Source organism: Peromyscus leucopus, chromosome 22, assembly GCF_004664715.2.
Source record: "Peromyscus leucopus breed LL Stock chromosome 22, UCI_PerLeu_2.1, whole genome shotgun sequence".
NCBI lineage: Eukaryota > Metazoa > Chordata > Mammalia > Rodentia > Cricetidae > Peromyscus > Peromyscus leucopus.
Genome location: NC_051081.1, coordinates 7,607,437 through 7,626,322, shown reverse-complemented (window position 1 = coordinate 7,626,322; position 18,886 = coordinate 7,607,437). Strand labels below are relative to the sequence as shown.

The 18,886-nt window shown below is 53.2% G+C and overlaps 2 protein-coding genes across 14 annotated transcripts in view; both read left to right on the top strand.

Moving 5' to 3' along the window:
• The first annotated feature begins 1,522 nt into the window (after positions 1-1,522).
• On the top strand, positions 1,523-15,470 carry LOC114686139 (RAS protein activator like-3). 3 transcript variants are annotated; one of them, XM_028860783.2, is made up of 18 exons: positions 1,523-1,624; positions 1,753-2,090; positions 5,082-5,221; positions 5,350-5,428; positions 5,530-5,591; positions 8,438-8,508; positions 8,894-9,020; positions 9,105-9,203; positions 9,622-10,158; positions 10,628-10,772; positions 10,979-11,123; positions 11,941-12,177; positions 12,272-12,473; positions 12,580-12,698; positions 13,415-13,805; positions 13,992-14,149; positions 14,745-14,808; positions 14,902-15,470. In XM_028860783.2, exons 2-18 carry the CDS (start codon positions 1,766-1,768, stop codon positions 15,055-15,057), a joined length of 3,057 nt encoding a protein of 1,018 aa, XP_028716616.1. In that variant the 5' UTR covers positions 1,523-1,624; positions 1,753-1,765; the 3' UTR covers positions 15,058-15,470. The 3 variants fall into 3 exon arrangements, with proteins under 3 accessions (XP_028716616.1, XP_028716615.1, XP_037053806.1); XM_037197911.1 differs by having other exon boundaries at positions 1,564-1,624; positions 1,756-2,090; XM_028860782.2 differs by having other exon boundaries at positions 1,553-2,090.
• A 1,290-nt stretch (positions 15,471-16,760) lies between these two features.
• Wiz (WIZ zinc finger) overlaps positions 16,761-18,886 on the top strand; it is a 28,164-nt gene continuing 26,038 nt past the window's right edge. For 7 of the 11 annotated variants that reach the window (XM_037197908.1, XM_037197907.1, XM_028860770.2 and 4 more), the window contains exons 1-2: positions 16,761-16,891; positions 18,344-18,606. In XM_037197908.1, the coding sequence (XP_037053803.1) occupies positions 18,402-18,606 (205 nt within the window). In that variant the 5' untranslated portion in view covers positions 16,761-16,891; positions 18,344-18,401. Of the gene's footprint in view, positions 16,892-17,067; positions 17,552-18,343; positions 18,607-18,886 lie in introns of those variants that run through there. The other 4 variants (XM_028860772.2, XM_037197902.1, XM_037197909.1 and 1 more) reach the window with 4 other exon arrangements.

Genomic DNA, 18,886 nt, shown 5'->3' with positions numbered 1-18,886 from the left:
TGCTTTTGCAGAGGACCAGAACCTGTTCAGTTCCCAGAACCTGTGACAAGCACCTGTAACTCCTGCTCCAAGGGATCACACGCTCCCTTGGGCATCTGTACCCACTTGCATGAGCACAAGTACTACACACACACACACTTGCACAATTAAAACTTATAAAAATAAATCTTTTTATTCAGAGGGGCTAGTGACTGAGTAAAGACATAAAGGAGACTTTTGGAAGATGGCTTCCTTTGTTTTGTTTGAGATGGGTGTCTATTGTGTCCTAGGCTGGCCTTGAACTTGGTGTGTAGACAAGGCTGCTCTTAAATTTCTGATCCTCCTGCCACTGCCTCCCAGGTGCTGGGACTAGAGGTGTGCACTAGATATCCAGCCTTCTTATTTGTTTGTTTGGTTTCGTTTGGTTTCTTTCCCCACTTGAGCCCAGTTTCATTATATTAGACAAACACCGTATAAGCACTGGAGGTATGACCCAGTGAGTGCTACAGCTGTTGCTGAACACGCTTAGTCTTTGGTTCTACCGTAACACTGGGGTGGGAGGTGTCCAGCCAAGTCTTCAGACTCAAGAACCAAGAGTCTAAGTCTAGCCTGGGCTACACACGCAGTGAGCTCAAGGCCCAGTCTGTGCAATAAAAAAGAAAAAGAAGGTTAGATGTGTGGCTCACTAGTAGAGCATAGGCCTTGCATCCTCAGGCCCTAGGTTCCACCCCCAGGGTGGAGGAGGGTGGCAAATGGTTCAGGGGGTAGTGACACTTGCCATATAAGCCTGGGAACCTGAGTTCCATCCTGGGATCTCATTTAAATGTAGGAGAGAACTAACTCCACATGGTCCTCTGACCACCACATGAGCACTGTGGCATCCACACACAATAACAATCAATGATGACTCTTTTTTAAAAAAAAATCCATTCCTAGCCGGGTGGTGGTGGTGCACGCCTTTAATCCCAGCACTCGGGAGGCAGAGCCAGGCGGATCTCTGTGAGTTCGAGGCCAGCCTGGGCTACTAAGTGAGTTCCAGGAAAGGCGCAAAGCTACACAGAAAAACCCTGTCTCGAAAAACAAAAACAAAAACAAAAAAATCCATTCCAAGCCAGGCTGTGGTGGCCCACGCCTGTAATCCCAGCACTCAGGAGGCAGAGGCAGGCAGATCTCACAAAGAGAGTTCCAGAACAGCAGAGCTGTTACACCGAGAAACGCTGTTTCAGCAAACCCATCCACCCCCTGAATTAAATAAAATAAATAAATGATCCGTTCCAATAGAATCGTGGCACAGGTGAATCCTTCCACAGGCTGGCCAGCCGGAGATTTCCTGTATCCTTGGCAGCCAGCATTTATCCAGTGTGCTCCCATTTCACAGAAGGCTGTTGAAGCTCAAAGAAAGAAGCAGCGTGCACTATCTCAGTCCTCGCCAGAAGCCAGCACTGCCACCTCCCTTCCACGCCCCACCTCCGCATCCTGCCCCCATCATGCCCTCCCAGCCTGACTGTAAAGGGGCGGGGGGGGGGGGGGAACGGGAGGGGGAGAGGGGAAGAGACAGGCAGGGTCACGTGGAGCTAGGTTACGAAGAAGGAAGCTAGGCGCAGTGCAGACGGCTGCTGATTCTGGGACTGGGCAGGAAATCAAGGTAAGGGAGGGTGTGCGGCTGGCACCCTCAAAAGTATTCCTTGGAGGCAAAGCTGAGAAGAGACCGGGGAAGATGAGGACAGAATGTGGGCAGACAATGCGCAGAACTGTCACCTTCTGGTCTCGCAGCAGAGACTCCGCCATGGACCCACCGTTGCCGAGTGAAGCCACCCAAACGCTGCCCGCGCCGCCCTCTGCGCTGGCGTCCTACCGTTGGCACACTGGAGGCGGAGGGGAGAAGGCTGCTGGAGGGTTCCGCTGGGGCCGCTTCACCGGCTGGAGAAGGACCCTGAGCCATCAGGAGCCCATGGTGAGCAGCCAGCCAGCCCCTCGATCTCTATTTCGTCGGGTCCTCTCTGCACCCCCTAAGGAGTCAAGGCCCAGTCGCCTCCGGCTTTCCAAGACCCTGTGGGGGAGGCACAAGAACGTGGCACCGCTGGAGCCCAAACCAAGTCCCAAGGCCCCAGGTATGTTCTCCCCCACCCGAGCTGGGACCAGGCTGGGTGGCCGGATGCCTGGGTGTTTGTCTGTCAACCTAACATCAGCCCTCTAGACACAGGAAGTTGTGGGGAGTATGAAAGCCCAGCAGGAAGTGGCTGGGGCCCCCAGCATCCCTCATCTGTCTTTCCCCCTAAACTGGAGTGAGGGAGACTCACAGGACCTGTAGGCAGCTGGGCTTCAGCGGGAGGAAGGGGCATTGAACAGACAGACACACCTTAGTGCTATCTGGATGTTCAATGGCTCTTGGCCCTGATGGTTGTCTTCTGTATCCAACCGACCAAGGCACTGACTGGCTCTGAATCTCAGCTGCCTTACAGCCCTCTGCCTTACTTTGTTTGCTTGAGTCTGAAATTCCCCCATCTCTGCCTTGAAGAGCACACTCCTTCAAACAGATGCTTACTCGTTCATTCTGTGTGTGTGTGCCTGAATGTGGGCATACCTCATCTCCCTTATCACAGCACATGTGTTGAGGTCAGAGGACAACCTGCATGTATTAATTTATGTTGGGGGGCAAGCCACAGTTCCAGTGAGGAAGTCAAATGGCAGCCGTCAGGAGTCCGTTCTCTCCTTCCATCATGTGGGTCCTGGGGATCAAACTCAGATGGTTAGCCTTGGTGGCAAGCATCTTTACCTTCTGAGTCATCATGCTGGCCCAAGCAGATGTGTTTCTGAGCATTGAACTGGTTCTAGTCCCTAACTGGGGCACTGAGTGTGGGCAAAGCAGAAGACACTCCCTGCCCTGCAGAGTTCACAGAGTGTGTGTGTGCAAAGAAAGTAGAGAGCAGGACAACAGAAGTCCTCCTCTGGCCTCCACATGCACTCACAGGCTCGTGCACACACACACACACACACACACACACACACACACACACACGTCAATGTGAAGGTGACAAATGCTGCCAAAGGAGAACTAGGAGACTAGTGGAGACTGTGAAGCTTAGAGACCAGGCATACTACGACCCCAGGGCCTAGCATATACTAGGACATCCATGAGTAAGAAAGAGTTGAGGCTGTGGATGTGGTTCAGTGGTAGAGCGCTTGTTTAACATGGGAGAAGCTGTGGGATTGTGGGTTTTATACCCACCACCAAGAAAGAAAGAAAAAAAAAAAAAGGACACATTGCCCCTAGTGGGGAAGCAGAGTAGAAAAATAAACTGAGAAGATTCAGCCCTTATTTCCTGGAAGCTCAAGGTTAATTCAGCTCTTTCCTAGAAGTTCTTGAAACACCTTCCATTCCTTTCAGAGCTGGGAATATTAATGCACACCTATAATCCCAGCACTAGGAAGGCAGGAGCAGGGGGAGGATTGATCTGAACTGTGTAACGAGACTCTCCCCAAACAAATGAGGCTCTGGCAAGATGATTGACAGGCCAAGGCGCCTGGTGGTAAGCCTGAAGACCCACGGGGTGGAATGGAAGGAGAGAACTGACTCCTGAAAGTAGTCCTTTGACCTCCACATGAAGCATGGCGTACATTCCACTCCCCAAATAAACAAAATTGGGCTGTCCTCTGGCCTGCCCTTGTGCGAGAGACAAGAGAGTGTGTACACGCACTAAACAAATGTCATAAAAGGCAACTCAGTATATAGTATTATTTTAGAAAAAAAATGGTTTCATATTGTAGGGATTTTTTTTTCTCCCCAAGACGGGGTCTGGCTATGTAGACCAGGCTGGCCTCTGGCTCACAGAGCCTGTCTCTGCCTCCCATTTGCTGGGATTAAAGGTATACACCACCATGCCCAACTATTTCTTTTTTCTTTTTCCAATTTAAGGGCTCACACGGGAAAGGCAAGTGCTCTACTACTAAGCTCCCAGCCCTGCAGAACATTCTTTGAGGCCCTCAGGGTCCGCTGTATAGTTGCCCGCTACGTAGGATCCAGACAGAGCTTTCTACCACGCAGCCCTGCTCCTTCTTAGCTCTCCATCCCCCACGGCTCACTCCTCCTCGTCCCACGAATGGGGACTGGGTGTAGCCCATTGATGGAGGGCACGCTTAGCACAAGCCAAGCCCAGGGCTCAATCCCCAGCACCACAAACAAACCAACCCTAGCTCCTAACTGGTTGCCAAGACCTTCTCTCCAGCCTTTCTCACCCTTCCCTTGATTTCCCTGGGTCTTCCCCCTGTGCCGGCCTCTGTTCAGACACTCCTGCTCCCACTCAAGCCTTTCAGCTTGGCTGGGTGAAATTCAAACTTCCGTTCAAAACCTAGTGCAAATGCACTCTTTCTGGGTGCGGAGGGGGGTCCTCCCTGGCCCACTCTACACCAGCGCCACCTCCCAAGAGAGAAAACTCCCATATACTTCCAGTGTCTTTTATACAGCTTTCTCTGATTGAATGCTCTCCACCTTAGAGAGGTTATTTTATCAGTGGGCATATGCACAACATGTGGAAGTCAGAGGATAACTAGAGAATTGTTTTTTTTCTCCTTCCACCTTTACGTGAGTTCTGGGGATTGAATTCACATCAGGCCCCCATGGCTGGCACCTTTACCTGTTAAGCCTCCTTGCTGGCCCCAGATTAGTTATTTACATAGGAAGCCAAGGCTTCTTCCCCTTCATTCTCATATTCTCTCTCTCCCTCCCTCCCCCCCTTTTGGGATAAGGTCTCAATCAGTAGCCCAAACTGGCCTGGAACTCATCCTCCTCCTAGCTCGATGTCCCACGGGGCTCAGCCTTGCCCACACTCTTGGTTAAGGGAAGAATGGTTGTGTTAGAAGCCTGGCTTAACCACTCAAAAGCTGTGTGATTCTGGGTAGGCCACTCAACCTGTCTGGGCCTCAGTCAATGCCCTTTAAATGGCTTTTGAAGGACTGAGTGAGAGAAGGCATGTAAAGTGGTAAACACAGTACTGGTAGAGATTTTTCAAACGACGCCCAGCCTGGCATAGCTCTGAACATGCAGAAGGGCATCAGAGGGAGAAAGGGGAGCCTCTGAAACCAGCATCCCCTCCTCTTCCCAGAGCCAGAGCTTGAGTTGGAGGTACCCCCAGATCCACCTGTTGCACAGATCCCTGAGCCTCCCACTCCTGACATGCCTGTTTGGGACATCGGGGGCTTCACCCTGCTTGAAGGAAGGCTGGTGCTGCTTGGTGAGGAGGAGGTAAGAAAGAGCGAGGAGAGGAAAGGGGACTGGACAGATGCAGTGGCAGAGGGGCAAACACCAGAGACATACGCGCCACCCCCCTGTCTGTCTCCCCTTCCTGACTGCCGACTTCTGTGGGAGGACAGGGTCCTCGCCAAATCCGGATGGGAAGCGCCAGCTCCGAAAGCAGCATGCAGGCATCCATGGGGAACCTCCGGGATCCAGGTAAATTTGGGAGACCGGGGAGGCTGTAGAACTGGGGTACTTTTCAAAGTGATTCGTAATCATGGTCCTGCCCTTAACCTCCTACCTCTAACCACCCACAGATCGCACTCCTGGAAAAACTGAGCTGGAAGCTACTGGTTCCAACCAGGTCCACAATGTTCGGGTATGGCAGCCAGTGTGACAGGGTGGGGGTGAACAAGGTCTCCCAGACCTGGGCCTCACACATGCTGTACCATCTAATTAAATCTGGAGACCTAATATATATATTAGGGCCAGGTGTGGCAGTGCGTGCCCACAATCCCAGGACACAGAGACAGGATTGCTCAGGCTCCATAGTGAGTTCCAGGCAAGCCAGGGGTACATATTGAGACGGCCTGAAAAATAAACACACACATACACACAAAATGACAACTATTTTTAAATGTGTGATCATCTTACCTCTGCCTCCGGAATAGCAGGGATTACAGTCCTGGGCCTGGAGGGCCAGGGCAAAAAAAAAAGGTCATGGCCAGCTCTGAGCCTCCTTCATCTGTTGTTTGTTGAATAGAGCTAAGGAGAAAATTCCTCTGTTTTTGTTTGGGTATATGTTGGGATGGGGGAGGGTTGTGGGGGTTTTGTTGGTTTGTTTTTCAGACAGGGTCTCTCTGTGTAGCCACTATGTAGTCCAGACTGGCCTCGAATTCAGAGACCCATCTGCCTTTGCCTCCTAAGTCCTGAGATCAAAGGTGTGCACCACTATGCCAAGCCCAATCCTGGCTGTCCTGGAACTCACTCTGTAGCCCAGGCTGGCCTCAAACTCTCAGAGATCTGCCTGCCTCTTCCTCCTGAGTGCTGGGATCAAAGACGAGTGCCACCACCACCGAGCTAGGTTTTAGCTAGTTAGTTAGTTAGTTAGTTAGCTAGTTGTTGTTTTTCAAGACAGGGTTTCTCTGTATAGTTTTGGTGCCTGTCCTAGATCTCGCTCTGTAGACCAGACTGGCCTCAAACTCACAGAGATCCACCTGGCTCTGCCTCCTGAGTGCTGGGATTAAAGTTGTGGGCCACCACCGCCCGGCTCTAGGTTTTATATTTTTAAAAGTCTCATACTAGAGTCCAGAATTTCCTGTAAATTGGTATGTAGCTCATACTGGCCTCTAATTCTCAGCAATTCGGGCTGGAGAGATGGCTCAGAGGTTAAGAGCACTGGCTGTTCTTCCAGAGGTCCTGAGTTCAATTCCCAGCAACCACATGGTAGCTCACAACCATCTGTAACGAGATCTGGTGCCCTCTTCTGGCTCGCAGGCATACATGCAAGCAGAACACTATACTTAATAAATAAATAAATCTTTAATTCTTAGCAGTTCTCCTGCATTAGCATCCTAAAGTCTGGGATTATAGATGTGAGTCACCACACCCTGTTCCCTCTCTAGTTTATAAAGAGTCTCTAGAGAATTCTGGCTGCAGGGGCTGGGGAGATGACTCAGTGGCCAAGCAAACATGAGGATCAGAGTTTGGATCCTCTGCACCCATGCAAACGCTGGGTAAGCATGGCAGCCTGCCTGTAAGTCTAGTACTTGGAAGGCGGAAACAGAATCCCCAGAATAAACCTGCAGCTATCAGATCAGTGCGTTCTGGATTCAGTGGAGACCCTGCCTCCTGGTGGAGAGCCTGAGGAAGAATCTTTGCTTGTTTGTTTGAAGACAGGGTTTCTCTGCGTAACAGCCCTGGCTGTCCTGGAACTTGCTTTGTAGACCAGGCTGGTGTTCTTGTTTTTGTGTTTACTTCTTTGTTTGTTTGTTGTTTGTTTATTTTTACTCTTTTATCTTTTGGGGGCTGCTACCCAGCTCCCAAATGAATCACACACAGAGGCTTATTTTTTTTTAATTGTGAATGCCTGGCCTTAGCTTGACTTGTTTCTTGCCAGTTTTCCTTAACTTATCCTATCTACCTTTTGCCTCTGGGCTTTTCCCGTTCTCTTACTTCTGTAAACTTATTCTCACTCTGTGGCTGGCTGTGTAGCTGGGTGGCTAGCCCCTGGAGTTCTCCTCCTTCTCTGGCTACGTCCTCTTTTTTTTTCCTCTCCTCCCAGATTTCTCCTTCTATTTATTCTCTCTGCCTGCCACTCCCCACCCCCACCCCCCCACCCCCCACCCCCCCACCCCGCCTATCCTTTCTCCTGCCTCGCTATTGGCTGTTCAGTTCTTTATTAGACCATCGGGTGTTTTAGCAGGCAAAGTAACACAGCTTCATAGATTTAAACAAATGCAACATAAACCAAAGTAACATACCTTAAAATAATATTCTACAACGGACTGGCCTGAAACTCATAGAGATCCTCCTGCCTCTGCCTCCAGAGTGCTGGGAATAAAGGCATGTGCCACCATGCCTAGCTCTGAGGAAGACTCTTGATGTCAGCCTCAGGACCACATATACACATGTGCATACACACTCACTTACATATGCACACATACACAAGGACATATGGAAAAATATTGTAAACATTAGAAAAGGAAGCCTGCCTGCTTTACTGAGTTCTAACTCAAAAAGTATAACTTTTCCTTTTCCTTCTTTCTGTCACTGTTTTGGATATTGAACGAAAGCCTACGCGTGCTTTCCCTGACACTCTGGGCTTTTTCAGCAGCCCCTGCCTCCCTATCCATGCAGGTGCTTGCTAACCTCTGTTATTGCGCATGCTGACTTTCCTGGACACTAACTCAAAAGGCGTGACTAAGGAAGGAAGAAAGGGAGGGGAGGAGGGAGAGGGGAGAGAGAGAAATGCAAGCCGTGGGGCAGGGGGAGATAGCATCAAGATAGCTCTTGATTTAAGAGCATTTGCCCCTCATGAGTTCCTGAGTTCGATCCCCAGTATTGCAAAACATAAACATCATCTCCTGGTTATAGATATTAGTGCAGCCTGGACATGGGCTGGGTCCCCCAAGACCAGCAGATCCTGAAGGACACTCTGGGAGGACAGAGCTGAGGAGAGAGCACAGCGTTCTACCTGGCTCACATACCTCTCTGCCCCCTTAGGGGTTACTCAAGAGGCTGAAGGAGAAGAAAAAGGCCAGGTCAGAGCCGGGAGCCCATGGCCCTAGAGATGGGTAAGAGTCTCCGGGAAGCTGGAAGGCTTGTGGCTCAACATTGTGCCAGTCTGCACCTCTGGGTTCCTTATCCTCACTTCCACCTGCCCCCTCCCATGTTCTCTCTATTCTGCCCCACACCGCGTGAACTTGGAGCTACACAGACTGCAGGCATTTTCTCATCTCTTGGTTGAAGGGTGGGAGTGGTCTCTGGAATAGAAGCTCACTGAACACCCTGGATCTGGGAGCTCCAAAGAATGCCTGGAAATTAAACCATAAAGGGCGGGGCGGGAACAGGTCCAACGCTAAGAGACCGGAAGGGACAGCAGCTAGGATGACTAGAGATTAGAAAGCTAAGGTCTGAGTGAGCAAGGAATGACCACTTGTTCCCCTTCCCTGGCTCCAGACCCCCCAGTGCTCTGGGTTCTAGGGAATCACTGGCCACACTCTCTGAGCTGGACCTGGGTGCTGAGAGGGATGTGCGAGTCTGGCCACTGCATCCTAGCCTCCTGGGAGAGCCACACTGCTTCCAGGTAAATGAGGAACCTACCTTCGCCTCTACTAAACCTTGGCTCCATGTTAGCCTCTATTAAATCCTTCATTCCTGTACCCAATAGGTAACCTGGGCGGGCGGGAGCCGCTGTTTCTCTTGTCGCTCCAGCGCTGAGAGAGACCGTTGGATTGAGGACCTTCGTCGGCAGTTCCAGCCCAGCCAGGTCATGAGAGTGAGGGGACAGACACAGAAAGCCCTTCCACAAGCCAGGCCCTGGCCCTTACACTCTACCCAGTTTGCCCCCAACCTTCCCATGCAACACATCTGCGTAGTCCACAGCTGTGCAACCACCAACCCCATGAATGTCAGACTTGCCCTCGCATCCAGTTCTGGATCTATTTGCTCCCCAAGTCCTGCCTACCAAGTAGTCTCCAAGTCCTCAGTCCGGGGCTACTCCTTTTATATCCTAAACCCCTATGTGTGCGACGCTTCCCAAAGCTAGATGTGTTCTGCTCACGGCTCCCAGACATTCCTGGCCCCAGCCTCTTCCCCCTAGGGGTCCTGCGACATGGGAGTTACAGTGTGCGTCCTGGAGGGCAGACACATCCAAAACACTCCTTCTATCCCATTCCTGCACGCAGGACAACGTGGAGAGGCAAGAGACTTGGCTGACCGTTTGGGTGCACGAGGCCAAGGGGCTGCCCCGAGCAGCGGCACCCGGAGTGCGTGCGGAGCTGTGGCTGGACGGGGCGCTACTGGCACGCACTGCTCCGCGGGCCGGCCCAGGTCAGCTCTTCTGGGCGGAGCGCTTCCACTTCGAAGCGCTGCCACCAGCCCGTCGCCTGTCACTGCGGCTGCGCGGAGCAGGCCCGGCAGGTGCAACCGTGGGCAGGGTGGCGCTGGAGCTGGACGAGGTGAGCATCCCCCGCGCGCCGGCCGCAGGCCTGGAACGCTGGTTCCCGGTGCTAGGGGCGCCGGCCGGCGCGGCGCTACGGGCGAGGATAAGGGTGCGACGTCTGCGCGTGCTGCCGTCGGAGCGCTACAAGGAACTGGCCGAGTTCCTCACCTTCCACTACGCGCGCCTGTGTGAGGCGCTGGAGTCAGCGCTGTCTGCTCAGGCCAAGGAGGAGCTGGCAGCAGCCATGGTGCGCGTGCTACGGGCCACTGGCCGGGCGCAGGTGAGCAGCCGTGTCTACGCAGATAGGTGGCCCGGAGAGGACAGATAGAGCTTTCTGAATTATGCTGGGGAGGAAGGGCCTGGACAGTGTCCATCAGGGCAAGGCGCCGTGAGGGCCGGGGCCACACTTAACCAATGAGGGACGACTCCTGAAATTCAACTTCTTGAGGCGAGTCTGGAATTTCAGCTGCTAGGGATGCGGCCTGAACTTAAACTGTGAGAGGCAGACCCTGAACTTCATCTGAGAGGGGTGAGGTCTGAACTTCAGCGAGAGGGGAGGGGCAGGAGGTGAGCCTCTGTGCTAATCGGCTCCGTTTCTGCTGTGAAAGGTGGAGGTTGTGATCTCATCTAAAAGCTGTGCTTTGTGCCTGAATATCAGCAAGAAGGGACAAGGCCTGTGCCTAGGTATGAAAGCTGGGCCAATGGTTGGGATTCCCAAGTTCATTCCATGTGATCCCTGTCCTCCACAGGCATTAGTGACAGACCTAGGCACCGCAGAGCTGGCGCGCTGTGGAGGCCGTGAAGCGCTGCTATTCCGCGAAAACACCTTAGCTACCAAGGCCATTGATGAGTACATGAAACTGGTGGCCCAGGAGTACCTCCAGGAGACCCTGGGTAAGCTGAGAGAGGGATTGGTGCCAGAGGTCCAGGAAGCCCCGAGTGACCTGTCTTCTTGGAATGAATGGTGCCTTCGGGTGGGAGTGGAGTGTTGCTATTTCCCCAAGATGTTAGGTGCTTCCAGAGTAAGTTGGAGATAGGGTTGGAGGCTGGGTGTGATGTGTCTGGGTTCATGACCTTAGACTGTCTGTTCTGGACCTCAGGGGAAGTTTTGCGGTGTCTCTGTGCCTCCACTGAGGACTGTGAAGTGGACCCTAGCAAATGCCCCACACCAGAGCTCTCCACACACCAAGCCAGACTCCGAAACAGCTGTGAGGAGGTGTTTGAAGCCATCGTCCACTCTTACAAGTGAGAGCCAGGGACCCAGCACCCGCGTCCAGCCCCGCCTCTCAGCCACTGCGCTGCCCTGACCAACCAACAAAATGCACGGCACTCAACTAAATTTAGTTCAGTATTGAAGATATGCTTATATCAAAGTCAAATTTAACTGCCCTGGTTTTATTTGTTGAATCTGGCAAACCCTACACTCATGCCATACCACCTAACCCCAAGTAACCTAAAGACTCACTTCCTTTGCCTTTAACCACAAGTGATTCCGACCGCTTAACCTTGGTCAACGTAAGATTTCAATTCCAAATGATGCATATTCCTAATCCCATGACCCCTGTATGCCAAATCTCATGAAACTGGTTATAGGAAACATGAGCATCCAATCCCTTAGCTTCTGACCCTAGGATAACTTGCATGCTTAATCCTATGATTTATGATCCCAGGTAACATTGTACCCCTCACCTTATCTTAAGTCATATTACACTCAGGCACCTCTCACTCTCTTGTGGAATTATAACTATACCCCAAACTCATGGCCTCTGTTCCCATGTGATCTTGTCTGCCCAAATCTGAGTATAGACTCGAGAGGTTGCTACACTTGTGCTGTAAGTTCTTAGCCTCTGGGACCCAAGCCCCAAGCACTGTTATCCAGATATCCCCAACCGTGCGACCCAAACAACAGGCTCAATGAAAAGAAAGCACACACAGGCTTCATGAATCACACAAAAGCCATGGAGTGCTTCCCAAACACCTGACCTCTGGACGTACGACCTTGATCATCCACCATCTTTATGTTCCTATCCCCTGCCTCTAACCATTGCTTCTTCTGCCCCAGCTGGTTCCCAGCGGAGCTGGGCACTGTCTTCTCAAGCTGGCGAGAAGCATGCAAAGCCCGTGGCTCTGAGGCACTGGGACCCCGACTGGTGTGTGCCTCCCTCTTCCTAAGGCTCCTATGCCCTGCTATCTTGGCACCCAGCCTCTTCGGCCTGGCACCAGAGCACCCAGCCCCAGGCCCAGCCCGAACCCTTACGCTGATCGCCAAGGTTATCCAGAATCTTGCCAACCGTGCTCCGTAGGTGCTGGGAGAATGTGGGCCAATAATGGGATCGGGGAGTAGGGGGTTGGCAGGTGCCTGTCATGACTCAACCAGTTTGGCTCCAACTCAGGTTTGGTGAGAAGGAAGCCTACATGGCCTTTATGAATAGCTTCCTAGAAGATCACGGGCCAGCCATGCAACACTTCTTGGACCAGGTGGCCGTGGTGGACGCAAATGCCACACCCAGGGGCTACCAGGGCAGTGGAGACCTGGCCCTCCAGTTGGCAGTTCTTCATGTCCAACTCTGCACAATCTTTGCTGAACTTGACCAGGTGTGGCCTGAACCCAGAACTCTGGATGCAGGGTAGAAAGGCAAGAAGGCTGGGAGGCATTGGTGCCAGAGAGTTCACAGGACATCTTCCTTGCCTGCCTTGACAGACAACCCAAGATAGCTTGGAACCACTGCCCACCATACTTCGAGCCATCGAAGAGGGCCGGCCTGTTCCAGTGTCTGTGCCAATGCGTCTTCCCCGCATCCCCACCCAGGTCCACTCCAGGTAACCTCAAGTCTGGCCTAGGTTCTCATGGGTGGCAGGAGGGGTCCCTATGTTAAGATGAATAATGCCAGGAGCAAGATCATGTTGGGGTCAGAGGTCAGAAGCTGGGGGTGGCGTCATGTAAGGAGGCAGGCAGAGGAGTGGCCCACTGTGTGGTCAAAGGGTAAATATTCACAGAATCAGATAGAGTCCAAGATTGGGACAGAGTCATGTCAGAGGTCAGGAAAGGGTCACCTCCAGGGTCAGGGAAGGTAGCTTTGTGGGGTTGTGGATGGGGTCAAATCAGGGGTCCAGGAGGAGACAAGATATTACAAAGGTCAGAAGAGCAAAGGTCAAGCTTAGGGCTTAGGACAAATAGGACTAGTTATGGGGTTACAGGTTAGAGACCATTTTCTATCCAAAAGCAAGAACAGGGTAGAAGATAGGTTCAATTGGGAAGAAAGTGGATACCCTTGTGAGCAGAGGTCGATGCCAGGGTCAGACTGGGATCAAAGTTATGGAAAGGGTCAGGTCAAGGTCAGAAGTCAGAGCCAAAGCTGGAGAGGGAGGAAAGATTAGAGTGGGATGGTAGTCAGAAGTTAAGGACAGTGTCTCATCAAAGTCATGGGTCAAAGTGTGGTCCTAAGAGATAGAGATACACTGGTGTAAAAAGTGGGGTCATTTAGAGTTCTCTCCGGGGCCAATTGAGGGTCTGAACTTCTGCATCCCATCTCCAGCTTCTCTTCAGGGGAGAAACCCGGTTTCCTGGCACCCCGAGACCTCCCCAAGCACACCCCTCTCATTTCCAAGAGCCAATCTCTGCGCAGCTTTCAAGGGGCAGGGAGCTGGGCCCGCCGGCGTCCAGATGAGGACCGGTCCCAGAGGCGGCCGCGGCCAGTGCAGCGCACACAGAGCGTCCCCGCCAGGCGGCCTGCCCGCCGCCGCCCTTCTGCAGGTCCCAGGCCGAGACTCAAAGACTCAGTCCGCACTGGCCCAGCGCCATGCCGACGGGCCTGGACTGGAGCTTCGGCATCGCTGCCTCGGAAGCCATCGGTGCCATGGCAGCGCCAGCTGGACCAGCCCGGGGACCGATACCAAGCTTTGGGAACTCACCGACCAGTGGGCAAGGTGACATCCGGCCCAAATCCTAGCCTGAGAGTGGGGCGGACCGCGGGTAGAAACGGAACTAAAAAAGGACCTTAGGACTCATCTAACCGACTCTGAGACTGTTTTCCCCGCCCAACAAATTCCCTAACAGAGTAGAAAGATGATAAAATGAGGATGGGTCGGATTACAGCTGCTATCTTTCCATAGCTAGCAGAGATACAGTGCGAGGTAGCTGCACTCCGCGAGGAACAGAAAGCTCTGTCCCGTCTGGTGGAGTCGCTGAGTACCCACATCCAGGCCTTGACGGAGCAGCAGGAGCAGCTGCGCTCTCAGCTGCAGGACCTGGACTCCAGACTGGGAGCTGGGTGAGTCCCGCCCTGCCCCATAGCTGACAGGGCCGCCCAGATCTCACCCAGAAAGTCCCTCCCCGCCTAAGCCGGCCCCCAGGTCCGAACAGCTCCATTCCGTAGATGAGCAACCTCCAAGTTACCACCCCAGGCCCCTGCAGCCTCTCTCACACACTGTCGACCTACCTCACACCTGTCTTTGGCTGGTCATTTTACTTACTCACACCCCTTCAACCAGCCCCTCCTAACCGGATTGGGCCATGCCGGCCCTTCTCGGCCATTGGTCAGTCTCTGCCTTCAAATGGTGATTGATTAATCCTTCCATCTTTTCCCCTCCTCCCTTTTTTGCCTTCCGTGAAGCAAGATTTAGCTATGTAGCCCAAGCTGACCACGAACCCTCCATCCTCTTGCCTCAGCCCCCTGAGTGCTGAAGTTACAGGGTTACACCAAGTAACTTTGCCAAAACCCTCCCTCAGACACCCCCTGCTCTCCAATCTGAACAAACCCTAGTCCACTCCAAGCCCCAGCCACTGGGTCCCTGGCTGTCCACCCTGGATAGAAGGGAGTTTCTCAGCTTTTGACCTGCCCCCTCTCTTGCCTCTGACCCCCACAGGATCTCAAAGTTGGATTCTGAGGGTGGTCTTCCAAGCAACGGAAGCCACAGGCTAAAAAGTCTGGTGAGACTCTTGCCTGAGACCGGAGGGGAGTGGGGAGTCCGTTTGGTGAACACCCCCACCTTGACTCCAAGCCCATTTCCACTGCCTTCCCAGGAGCACCGCCTGACTGAGATGGAATCTACTCAGGACCAGCTGAGGGATACCCTCCACAGTCTACAGCTTCTTTCAAGGACACCAGGGTCCTGGAGCCAGCCCCTGCCTCTCAAAACACCATGTGTCAATGGAGCCAAGCTGTCAATGGGCACTTGAGCTCTTATTCCACGCCACGTGGTCTGGAAGCTAAGAGAGCCACTACAGAGGGTTGTAATGCCTCTGCCTCAGCCTTCATGGCTGTTAGTGGGGGACAGGGTGGGAGTTGCCGATCACTCTGATACTGTGAGGTTGCCCAGTAAATCTCTATTTCAGTAAAATCACTGGCTTTTCTGCCCCTACAAATGATTAATCGGAGAGCACACCCAGTTCTCCATTCGGCTCTCCCAATTTCTTACCTAATTTAAAGTTCCCCAAAGATGGAAGTAATAAACAGACTCTTTCCATTGCTGTGATCTAGGCCATCACTCCAGGAGATTCCATTCTCTCATCTGTAAAATGTATCTAAAATTCTCTACATCGTAGACAACTCTTTGTTAAAGGTGTTCAATAAAAAGTATTAATCATTGTTATGGGAAGTGCCTGCTCTTCAGTGAAGCACAGAACTCCCACCCTCCTATCCCACCTCACCCTCTAAGTATCTCAGGCCCCAAGTGACAGAATCTTTCTAGATTTCAAATCACAGTCCAGGCAGGGAGGGCAAATGAAGTAAGAGAATGTAAGGGGAGAATACAGTTGCATTCTGTGGCTGGTTGAGTAAACGCACAGGTATTTGACTCATGGATAAAAGGGGAAGGTAGATGAAACAATAGGCAGATGACTAGGTTAGCATTCACTGAATGTTTGACTTGGTAGATGTTTAAGGCAGGTCACTAATCATAATGGGTAGGTCTACTTAGAGAAGAATGACTCACAATTGGAAATTAACACTTGAACTAATGAGAAATCAAATGTACATACACATACATATCTCACATTTATTGAGGTCTTTTGGGACTCCCAAATGAGCCATGGGAAGACAGTAAAGTAAACAAACGTGAAATGTTATGTCTTCATCACTTGGAGAAGATGAATATACAATTGATGGGTGAATGTATGGGTGGATGTCAGAAGGATTGTTGAATCTCTTTATTATATGGATAAATAGACACTTGGTTGCTGAAGCAATGGCCCTGTACATGGGATATGGGTGGATAGGTTAAGTGAATTTTTGGATAGATAGTGTTTAGAGGCATGAATGGATAGGTGACTTGTTTACTGGGTTGTTGAGTGGTTGATGGATTGAGCATGTGGATAAATGGGTGGACAAATGGTGATGAATGGGAGAAAGTTTGTGATGTGTATACAAGAGCTAGTCTAGAGGTTGAGATCTTAAGACCAGGTGGAGGAGAGCTTAGCATTCGTGACAGACATAAAGTAGTTCTAGGGTCTTGGAGATGTTGAAGTCCAATGTAAACAATGAAGAAAGACCAGTGACCATGTGACTGGAAGAGACTTGAAGCTAAGGACTGACTGGGTGGGGTCCTCAATGACCTAAGAATGACCCAAAGGAAAACTTCTCTGCTTCCTTCCCACTCATCTGGTGTTACTAACAAACCTAGTATAGGAAGAACCAGTGGGGTGCAGGAGGATGTTGTTATGGTAACAGAGCCCCTCCCTAGACGCTCAGGTCCTGCGGACCCTTTAAGGGTGACCTGCTTGGCCACTCCCAATATGGCGGCGCGCCCGTTGGACGCCCCCCCCGGAGTGGCACAAGGGGGGGCAGACCTCCTCATCATGGCGGCGCGCCGGGGCTGTCGCGCTGAGGTCACGGCGGCGCGCCGGGGGGGCGGGGCGGCGGGGGGAGCGATTTAAAGGGACAATGTCCCCCGAGCAGTGGAGGCAGCGGCAGCTGCGGAGGCCGTGGCACCGGCACCAAGAGCGGCAGCAGCTGTAGCGGCAGCGACGGCCGCGCGAAGGAGGGGAGTTCCCAGCCGGCGGCGACGCCTCCCGGGTGAGGCCAGACCCAGCCTGGGAAGCCCGCGGGCGGGGCGGGGCTGGAGCGGGGAAGGGGTGGCCTGGGCCCGGCCCGGCCGGGCGGGACCCCCTGGGGCGGGGGGCGGGGCGGGGCCTACAGGGGCGGGGCCTGGTCGGGGGCGGGGCCGTACAGGTGGGGGGAGGGGCGGGGGTCTCAAGGCAGGTGTCTCCCCCCCACACCTCGGCTCGTCCCGCGGGGTCTCCCGCCCCGAGGTGCACGGGCGAAGGGCGCATTCTCGGGACCCTAGCTCCCCCGCAGGGTGCGTCCGCGCAGCGCCACCCCTACCTCTGAGACCCCTGCGGCGGGTAGGGTGGGGAACGACCATCTGGACCGGAGCCCCCTCCCCAAGCTGCCAAAGTGCTCCGAAGTTGCGGTCCTGCCCGATCCCCGCCGGCAGTGCCCACCCCAGTGGGCACCCGCAGGTGCTTTCTCCAGGCCTGGGCAGGGACCCCCTCCTGCCAAGACTGTCAACCCACCCCGTATAGGCCCCCCGGGAGCACCCAGGCCCCCGAGGGCAACGCCTGCTACCAGGCCTGGAGACCCGGCCCCGCCCCGGTTGCCTGGGCCCGGCCTCACCACCGTCTCCCTGGGGAGAGCGCCTCATTCCTGCCCTTCACTTTCTGCTCTACCTTGAAGGTATTTATAGGTGGAGAGGACAGCCGGCCCCCCTCCCCCCAGGGTCCTTATTTCTGAAACAGGAGCCCCATCGGTCCCTTTCATCCTCCGGCCAGAGCAACCAGTATCGGTGGAGGATGCAACCAATATTATTGGAAGGTGGCAGGGTGGAGGAGCCCAGGCTTGGTATGCATGAGAGATCATGCTGAGGAGAAGGGAAAGGGTTAATAGTGGGGCCACTTGAGACTGTGGAGAGGTTAAGGGGTTAACTCTGGATTACCCTGCTAGGGAGAAGGGTCCGAGCGTGGGAAAAGTGTAGGGGTAATTGGTATGGGGCAACAGAAGTGAGGAAAGTATGAGGGCAAAGATGGGTTACTTGATGAGCTGGGAGCGTGGAAGTGGCTGGGATCCTGTAAACTGGAGGCATGGCTCCATAGGTTGTGCAGCTCCAGGAAAGCCAGGAAGCAGCTGGAAAAGGTGAAGCTGTGAGTGAGCAGTGGGAGGAATAGGGGAAGGGAGAAGGATTCATGAGGGAAGACTGGGGTGACTTGAGTGTGCATGTGTAAGTGAGATAAATGGAGGCTGTGAAGAAGCCGGGGAAAGAGAAAGGTTTGGTGTGCTGAAGCTTGCTGACAGTGGAGGTGATTGGGTTATGATAGATGTGAATGGGCCTCAACACCTCCCTCACTTCAAATGAGAAGTAAACTGAGGCAATAGGCCTCGAAGGTGAGGACTGTGGTGTTGAGAGAGGGGGAGCGTGAGACAGAATTCCTTTCTTGCCTCTCCTAAGGTCTTCCCTTTCTTTGTCCCCAGGCCCACAATGTCCTGCTGAATCTGCCAGGTACTCAGTGAAGATCCGCAGCTAGCACCCATGGAGGGGTTACTGGCAGGTGGCCTTGCTGCCCCAGATCATCCTCGAGGCCCAGAGAGACTGCCTGGCCCAGCTCCAAGAGAGGACATCGAGGGTGGTGCTGAAGCTGCTGAGGGGGAAGGTGACATTTTTCGATCTACTCATTACCTACCAATCACGAAGGAAGGACCACGAGACATTCTGGATGGCCGGAGTGGCATTTCTGGTAAGAGGGCTCTGTGGCCCTAAGGAAGCATCCCACTTAGTCCCCAAGGCTCAGAGAAAGCCAGGTAACCCAGTTCAGAAAGGGCTGAGTTGGGATTCGAGTTCTGCTTCATGTCCAGAGCCTTCTCGTGGTGCTCTGCTTAGATTTTTATTTTGCCCTTAGGAAAACAGATGCCTCTGTGAGCCCGTGACCATATCACAGTTTCCCTGAGGAGCTAGGATTCATACTTGGAGTGGCCTGGCTCCCTCCTTCTGAGCTAGATATTCAACAGCTGCATCCA

What these genes read in the sequence shown, in the direction of transcription:
- LOC114686139 (XM_028860782.2), top strand. Translation starts at nt 1,697, where the DNA reads ATGAGGACAGAATGTGGGCAGACAATGCGCAGAACTGTCACCTTCTGG. An exon ending in GAGAGCCACACTGCTTCCAG is followed by an intron (nt 9,021 to 9,104) that starts GTAAATGAGGAA and finishes TGTACCCAATAG; the next exon opens with GTAACCTGGGCGGGCGGGAG. An exon ending in GACTCCAGACTGGGAGCTGG is followed by an intron (nt 14,150 to 14,744) that starts GTGAGTCCCGCC and finishes TGACCCCCACAG; the next exon opens with GATCTCAAAGTTGGATTCTG.